We start from the raw sequence: 9,069 nt of genomic DNA, 5'->3' as shown, positions 1-9,069 counted from the left end.
AAGACAAAAGAAAACTTTATCAAAACAAAACGAAAGACTATCAACCATAGCAGAACACTAGGGACTGTGAAAACAGCAATGCCATTGGTCCACAAGTGCAATTACCTGTTTTTCCTAAAAAAAAAAATTCTTGCTCTTTCATCGGGATAAATAATTAAAGCAAATGGATTTGAAATAAAAAAGGGCAAAGATGACCTCTCTAAAACTCAAAACTCTCAAAATCAACCTGCGAAGTCATGATTTTTGTTCTCTCAATGGTAAAGATACATTGCCATAAGTTATTACAGTATTATCCACATCACACGCTGGCAAGCATAACATAATATACCATGTGCTTCATATGGCTCCAAAATCAAACAGGTTGCGAAAATTAAAAAATCTTCTTTTTTGTTGAGAAAATTAAAAGAAGGAAAAATCAAAGAGAGAGACAGAGGAACTTTACCGGAACCACCGCCGGAATTGGTGGAGTGGAACACGGTGACTGCTAGCTGTAGCCATGGAGATTGAGCATCAACTTCTCTCTTACCCGATTCTATCCAAACCCTAACCCTTACTTTCTCTAATCTGGGTCTGAAAAGCATCAAATTCTCACTTAAACACTCAATTCTCTCCAAACCCCAACCCTTACTCTCTTTCTAATCTAGGTCTGAAAAGGGTGCGAGTGTGTGGGTTTCTTATGAGTTTACTGTTTTTGCTTATGGTTTAAGTTGGGTATGCGGGAAGCGGTGACGACGGGGTTGAGGGAGGACAGAGAGCAAGCGTGGAGGTGGAGAGACTGGTGGAGGCGCAGTCAGGGTTGAGAGAGTGGAGCGCTAGGGAGAATGAAGGAGAAACTCGGTTGAGGTGAGAGAGAGGAGCCATGGATTTTTGATGAGAGAGACTGAGAAAGTGAGAAGACAGAAGAAATGTTGATACTATCGTTAAGTGTATTTTATGACTCAGGGCTCTGTTAAGTGTATTTTAAATGACGTGGCTGATTTTAGGCCATAGATTGATTTTAAATTAATTTTAGCTATGAACTAGACCCTCTCCATTTCAAAGGGTAATGGAAAGGATTCGGATCCCATCAAGACCAACCCTCCAAAACTCCAGAAACAGAACCCAAAAGTTTGTTCCTTTTCAGCTATCAACAGAGCACAGAAACAATGACCAAGAAACAATGAGAGTATTTGCAATATATGTCCTAAACTATAAGAGCATTTTTAATATGCACAAGTAATTTGAATGATTAGATATCACAAATTATTCTCATATTATGTTACTGATTACAAAATTTTTAAGGTTATGATACACATTATATATACATATTCATATAGTTTTTTTTTTTTTTTTTTTTTTTTGAGATAAAAGATAGAACTTTATTGAAATTTAATCCAAAAACCATTTACACCGTATAAGTGTATACCTTGTTTAGCCACTACCGGAACATGGGAGAGACTACCATACATTAATAAACAATAACACAATCTAGTCAAGCCGAGGTTTGCTGCAGCTAGCTTCATGTGCAAATTTCATTAATTAAAGCATGACCACTAGATCAAGGACTTTCTCAAGCCTTCAATTTTGAATTTATACATATATATATATATATATGGACAGTTTTTTATTAAACAGAGCATATTAGACAGCTAAAGAAACAAGGGGTATTGACCAAGAAACAGGGGAGAAAACGGGAATGCAAGACACACAAACGCAACACCATATAGCCCACAAGCATACCAACACGGCCAAAGCAAACCCAAAACCCCAAAATCCTAAATCAAACACACACAAAAAATACTTCTGAATAAACCCAGATTCAACGCACATACACAAATTGCATTACATAAAATACACAGCAAACTTCAAGCAATTTCGTAAAAATCCATGAACAAAGAAAAAATGAAAAGAGCCGTACCTTTGAGTAATTGGGTTCCTAAAATTATGAAATACTTCCCCAAATCTGAGACCGCATAGACTTGCTACATCACGCGCGCGCACACATACACACACACACAAAATAAAAAATAAAAAAGTTTTCTCTGTGAGCAAGATGGAGGCAGTGGAGGCGCAAAGGAAGATAAAAAGGGTTATCAGATATGTTAGAGCATCTCCAGCAGAATAACTAAATTTTTGTACTGTTTGGCTAATAAACAGTGACATTTAGCTTTTGCCTACTTACTTTTTCAAGTACACTTCCAACAGATTCTCTATCGCATTCTCTATCTCATTTAAATATTATTTCTTCATTCATTCTTTATTCATTCTTTATCATCATTTATTATTCCTATATTGATTCCTAACAATTATATTTTTTAATGAAAACTGTTATATTTACAACATTTTTTGAAATACTTTTAGAACAAAATTTATGTGAAAATTTGTTACTAGTTCTAATTTGAACTCACTACTGAAATTATTTTTTTTCTCACCAATATTAACTAATAACAATTTGTTACTTAAAATTTACTGTGAAAATATTATAGTAGAATTTCTTAATTAGGATTTTTTTATTTTTTATATTATTTTTCTACCTTTCCTTTCATTTTCATCCATGTTTTTTTTTCTTTTTTTTCCTTTTTTCTTTTCTTGTTTTTCTCCTCCACACAAGACACACAGCACTTTCTTTTTATTGTCTTTTTCACCTCACAAGAACATTCCAGCTCTTCACATCAGAGAGAGAGAGAGAGAGAGAGCTTGGGCCTCCACCGCATGCTGCTCCAGCACTTCACCGCCGCTCCAGCCGCCACGATAGCATCTCCACCGCCGCTCTAGCCACCGCTCGTCGTCCTCCCCACCAATCGACTTGGGTCAGATAGGCTTCTTTTTTTTTTCTTTTTTTTTTTTTTTTTCATATTTGCTTGTTCTGACTCAATTTTATTTTAAGAATTGGATTTTGTTTTGTGTTTTGTGTTTGGATTAATTGTTTTGCTCATGAACAGGTCTCTCTGTTTTCTCTTTCTTTTCTTTTTTTCTTTTTTTTCTGATTTCGTTTTGTTTATGAGAAAAAAAGAAGCAATGGCTTGGGTTGTGGGTGTTGCTTCTTGGGTTGTGGGTGGAGAAGAGCGGAGAAGAACGAAGAGAAAAAAAGCAACAGAGTGAATGAGAGAATGAGAGAAAAAAAGAAGAAGAAGAAAGGAACGGAGAGAATGAGAAAGAAAAAGAAATCTAGAGGAGAGAGAAAGAATAATATAAAAAGGAGTGGGTATAATATTTTATTCAAGATATTGAATGGCTAATGAATAGTAGCCCATCAGATTTGATGGGCTACTGTTCAAAAAAAAAAAAAAAAAAAAAACTGGGTATGCCTAATCCGCTGGAGCTTTGTTTTTTTGCTCACATTCTCTATTATGGCTAATATTTGGGAGATGCCTCTACTGCTGGAGATGCTCTTAGGCGCTAAAATATTGAGTGAAAAAAAGAAAAAAAGAAAAAAGAAAAAAAGGAAGCACGGGAAAAGCTTTTTGTCAGTCATGTGGGTCAAACCAGTGCGCTGGTTCATTAATTGGCTGTGTTTCAGCATGTTTTTTGAGGTGAGGGAAAACTGAAAAATAAAAACAGCTCAAGACCAGTTTTCAGTCTCCTTCAAAATATAGAAATTGAAAATAGTTTCTGATTTTTGCTTAAAATCGATTACCAAACAAGTTTTTTGACTACCACTTTTAAGAATCATAGAAGAGTGGTTTTACCATTAGATGACATTGGGCCTTCCTAAAAGGCCAGCTCTCTGCTAGGAGAGTAAGGTCCTGAGCCCAGTAAGTTAAATTTGGGCCTCGGGGAATAATGCCCATTAGCTAAAGCCTATTAGATACAGCTCCTTGGGTAGATTCACCAAGGACCTCAGGACCCTCGAAGCATCCGAGGAAGAGCTTGGAGTCATGGAGAGATGTCCACCTAAAGGAAGACTTCTTGTTAAAGCAATAGTCATTTCTGCATTAATTAGACTCACTTACCTGATACAATCACATTTATTGTTAAATGACTGGCCTAAATAGTACTTTAAGCCCAAAAAATATTTCTTCACCATGAAAAAAAGGGAAGAGGTGTCTAAAGGAACAAGTATCTTACCAACTGTATGATGACAACACATTCCAAGAAAGAGGGCAAGAGAGGAATATAAAGAGAGGCTAGATATACATTATCTAGGGTGGAGAAAATTATGGAGAGAGAAATTGTAGAGTGAATGTACACTTGTTCTTGGATGTTAGTATCATAGGCAAGCTTCTTCTTATGTTCATAGGTTTATACAAGGTCCATACTTTTGATATCTACTTCTTGTTCAAATCTCCCATTGTGGATCAATCATTCCTTAACCAATATAAATTAGTTTTGATGCTAGAAAGAATTTTTACTTAAGTAGGTATTTGTATGATTCTGTGTTCGACCCCCACAAGAATTTTCAAAATACTAAAATAAATAAATAAATAAATAAAAAGTTTGGAAGATCATTTTATATTTTTGAGGAAAAAGTTATTTTTTAGACAAAAATTAGATGGTAGATTACATATTAAAATAAAATTAAAGTTAAAATAGAACACAAATGGATTAGGTAACCCAAAAAAATAAAATAAAATAAAATAAAACCAATGGCAGTAAAAGATATATTTAAAAAAAAAAAAAAAAAAAAAACATATTATTTTCGGTATTCTTAAAACTCTCTCAGTTGTTTTCAAAATCTTATTTTCAACAATGAGATAAGGAAACCGTTTTCGAAAAATTGTATTTAGAAAACACCAACTAAACTATAAATTTAAATGGGGAATCCACCATTTTTGGTTTAAAGAACAAAAAACTATATAAATATAGCAACCAAACAACCCTAAAGTAGAAACCAAGGCCTTTAAATAACAGTTCCATTTGTGGTTATGACTCACTTTACTGTCTACTTAGCTCTGTTTGTTTTGATGAAAAATCTTGTATAGAAATAGTTTTTCTTGTTTTCCAGTATTTGGTAGTATAAAAATAAATAAAAAATTAGTCAAAGGAAAAATATCTTTAATCAACATAAAAAATATAGCATATTTTTAGAGTTTTTTTTTTTTTTTTTTAAAACAACTCTATCTCACAACAAGCTAAATAAGGAAAATTAGAAAATTATTTTTTAACAAGTTTTTATCAAACATTAGAAAATAAGATAGTTTTATAAAAAACAACTTTTGGAAAATGACTCATTTAAAAAAAAAAACATTTTTACCTAATCAAACAGAGGGAGCAAATCTCAAACCTGACCTCTTCCAGGTTATTTTCTCTGTCCTTTATTCTAGGTTGATAGCCTGATAGTTTATTTTGTGAATCAATGATCATGTGAATTCAATTGGAGTAAGGATTTGATTCCTTTGCAATGAAGATGGTTCCAATAATAAAGATTCTATGGGCGGCAAAATTTTCCAAATTCAGCACAATGACTACAAGCAACCATAGTTATACTTGCAAAAAAATTTCTGATTCAACACCTTTTGAACTTCTTCTTCTTCTTCTTCTTTTTTATTCATTTTATTTTTTCCTGGAACCCACGTTACATAAAGCTAGTGAGAAATACTACGTTTACAATATTTTTATAATAAATTTTAAGTGATATGTTGTTATTAACTGTTACTCTTACTGGTGAGCAAAAAAGTAATTTTATTGGTAAATTCAAATTGGAAACAATAACAACTTATTACCTAGAATTTTTGTTATTAAAATGTTGTGGAAATATCATTTTTCAAAACTGTGTCTTCTTTGTAGCAGTCACAAACTCTCACTATTGTTATTGATAAATCCCACTAAGCAATAAATAAACAAAATTTACATACAAACGAGGGAGAAAATAGATGAAATGCCAAACCATATATTCCGACATGCTAATAAGAACACTTCCACAGTTCCACACCACCACTCCATGGAGTACAAAGCTAAATGAGCTGTACTGTGACAAATTAAAAAAAAATCAAGAATCATTTAGGTCCTTTCCACAGGAATTTGAAATTTTCAATCAAATTCTGAGATTAAAAAAAGATTACACGCATTTGTACTATACATAAACAAATTGAGAAAAAGTATACCTAATAGGCCTATTACATCTTGCTATAAAAGAAAAAAAAAATTGTGCCATTCACATCTCCATATCTAAAACTCTCTCTCTCTCTCTCTCTCTCTCTCTCTCTCAATACAGGGCGATGACCGAGTCAGATTTACCATTCATTGTGCCTTTCACGTCTTCACCACGTTGTCTCTTGAGCTGTACCTGGGCATCCAACAAGGCTTGGCTTACATGCTCGTCTCCTGGACTTTCCTTTAATAACACCTCGTAGTCTTGTATTGAAGCTTCCCATTTTCCCAACTATATATTTAACATCCAAACAAATTTTTGATTATTCACTGCCTAAGAACATTGCTAAACAACTAAAATTTTTCGGTTCTCAATTTCACGGCTTAAAATTAAACTAAGATACCTTTATTTTGAAATGGATTCATGTAATGGTTGAGATAAAATATTACAAATCTTAAATGTATATCTAATTGAACATTATTTAAATTTTTAAATGACGCGACACCATGTGTACTATTTAATATTAAGAAATAAAATTCTAACCGCAAAATGTTTCTTGAAATGCATTATTAGATTTCTTACATGTTGAGATGCCATTCTCATACAACAATTCAAGTAGTACAACTAGACTGAAAGTTCTGTTTATTAAAAAGAGTTAAATTAATTCCGCAATTCAATCACTGAATTTTTAACATGGTATATAGTCTGCAAAAGAATAATAAAGAGTAACTTTAGTCACCTTGGCATTGCAATCGGCTCTTCTTAGTCTGGCCTTGCTGTAAGAGGGTCTCAAGTTGAGGGCAATAGTGCAATCCTCCACTGCTTTCTCAAATTGGCCAAGTTTGGACCGAGAAGTAGCTCGGTTGCACAATAACACTGAATTGTATGGGTCATTCTCAAGTCCCTCCCCGTATGCAACACATGCCTCGGAGAATCTTGATGCCTTGAAATGGTCGTTACCTTTTGATCGAGCTGCTGAAATAGCGCGAGCCTTCCTCATCGCCATGTTTGCTTCCCTATTGTTTGCGTCAAGACGAGCTGCTCGTTGAGCTGACTCCAATGCATCATCAAATCTGTTAAGCCATTGGACACCAACAGTTTTCTTATTTGCCTAATAAAAGAACATGTGAGGTTGTGCTTCAACTAGTTATATTTGAATTTGATAGACAAAAATCTTGATCAATGTTTCTTAGGTGTGGCTTACTTGCCAAAAAGAAAAGGGAGCATTTTTCATGTTTTGCCAGAACATTTGCTTTGAAATCCAAGTGTGTGTGATACTAGACACCAGGGCTATGATTTTAATTAACCATATAGAACACGCTAACCTGCCAGCTGCCAAGTCAACCTGAGCACGTATAGCTAACAAATTTGCGCTACCAATAGGCCCAAGGAATTTAGTACATGAGTCAAGTTCAAAATTTGGACCCTTTGACATTGTTTCATCTGCATCTTGATGCTTACGGAGCTTCAACAGGGCCTCAGCTTGCAGAGCAAATATCTTTTCAAAGCAACAACCAGGGCAATGAGTCACAGATGCACACTTACAAAGGTTGACAGATTCATATAAAGTGCAAAATTAATAAGAGACCAATTCTATTACTTATGGCTTACCTGTGGTGCTGAATCTGCACCTGCAGAAATAGCGTGTGCTGCTTCCTTAATCAGGGTGTTCCAATCTCGTAATTTGCGAGCCTCAGTGCACTTGTTGAGATGAACCTGAAGCGATTTCACTTTGGCTATGTCATCAGGGTCCGCCTCTGGTCCTGCACGTTTAAAATGATACAATGCCTTTTCTGCTTCCCCTAATCTGTATGCAGAAATATATTCTCAAAATTATAAGAATGATTATGTCTTACAGGAATAAAAGGCACAGACTAGCAAAAAGAAATTATTCTAGGGAAGTACATATGATTGTTCATATTGTCTAGGAATAAATAGTTTTAATTCCTTACCTTAAGTATAATGTTGCCAAACGATGATGAGCTCTTTGATAATGAGGTTCGATTTGAATAGCTTCCCTGCACTCAAAAACTGCTTCAAGAAGCCTACCAAGAGCGGCCAATGCAGCACTTTTGTTGCTTCTATATGAAGCCTTATTGGGGTCAATGGAAATTGCTGCATCATACAAGGCCAGGGCTTCAGCAAATCTTCCATTCTTGTAATCCTCATTGCCCATTATCTTCAATGTCTCAGGATCCATTCTGGTTGAGAGAGCTCGGCACAAGGAATTTTCTAGACTGGGCTTTCCTTCTCCATAAGTACTTGTTGCCACATTTCCCCTTACCACATTTGAGTAATTTGAGTTATTTCCTTTTGGCATTGGAGTTTCTTCTCTTGCAGCCTTAGGAGGATGATTAACAACATTATATGAATTCACATTTCCTCCTCCTGGCTGCCTTAAGTTACCTAAATTGCCAAAAAGCATTACATTGCTAGATGATGCGCGAACAAGATTATTACCTCCTTTCGCCTTTTGATGATCCACAATCATACTTTCTAGCTCACCAGAAATTCCAATGGCTTCCCTTGGCACCCTTCTGCCTTGGTTGACATATCCTTGATTCGGAGCTATCTTTGTTGTTGAGCCTGTGCCTGATGAGGGTACAATTGCAACCTGATTGGAGGGTCTTCTACCTTGGACTTGATTACATACAGGAGGTGCCCTTTGAGGATTTTGTGTAGGTCTAGCCACAGGTATAGTTGTCGGCTCTGACGTATTAGATGAGTTCTCAATGAATGAGCATTCGTCAGAGTCACTTCGCCGCCTTCTTGAATTTGGAGAGCTTGATGTCTTGACAAATTCAGGACCATTTCCCGAAGGAATAGAACCGGTAGAGGTAGCTCTTCTTGGCCAAAAACCACGTCTACCGAATACTGCATTTAAGAGGCCACATCCTGATTTCTTTTCCCCCGGGTCATCCATTTCTGTCATGATCCCCTCACAATTCAGTACCCTGTACAATTCTTGTTTATGGGTGCAGTTTGTTGTATTGTATATATGATAAAAGGAGAATGATTGAATGTTATCTTGCCAACAATGTGAATAACATTGTTGTTGT

The 9,069-nt window shown here is 35.2% G+C and overlaps 1 protein-coding gene across 3 annotated transcripts in view; it reads right to left on the bottom strand.

The window, feature by feature from the left end:
* Positions 1-5,868: 5,868 nt before the first annotated feature.
* Positions 5,869-9,069, bottom strand: part of LOC111999632 (inactive TPR repeat-containing thioredoxin TTL3) — a 3,558-nt gene continuing 357 nt past the window's right edge. Inside the window, exons 2-6 of one of the 3 annotated variants that reach the window (XM_065762852.1) lie at positions 7,963-8,964; positions 7,622-7,817; positions 7,336-7,508; positions 6,750-7,083; positions 5,869-6,301 (exon numbers count right to left, since the gene is read on the bottom strand). In XM_065762852.1, the coding sequence (XP_065618924.1) occupies positions 6,125-6,301; positions 6,750-7,083; positions 7,336-7,508; positions 7,622-7,817; positions 7,963-8,942 (1,860 nt within the window). In that variant the 5' untranslated portion in view covers positions 8,943-8,964 and the 3' untranslated portion in view covers positions 5,869-6,124. Of the gene's footprint in view, positions 6,302-6,749; positions 7,084-7,335; positions 7,509-7,621; positions 7,818-7,962 lie in introns of all 3 variants that reach the window. The other 2 variants (XM_065762853.1, XM_024031762.2) reach the window with 2 other exon arrangements.

Source organism: Quercus suber, unplaced genomic scaffold (genome assembly GCF_002906115.3).
Source record: "Quercus suber isolate HL8 unplaced genomic scaffold, Cork oak 2.0 scaffold_476, whole genome shotgun sequence".
NCBI lineage: Eukaryota > Viridiplantae > Streptophyta > Magnoliopsida > Fagales > Fagaceae > Quercus > Quercus suber.
The sequence above is the reverse complement of the archived record's forward strand: the minus strand, read 5'-3'. Positions and strand labels throughout refer to the sequence as shown.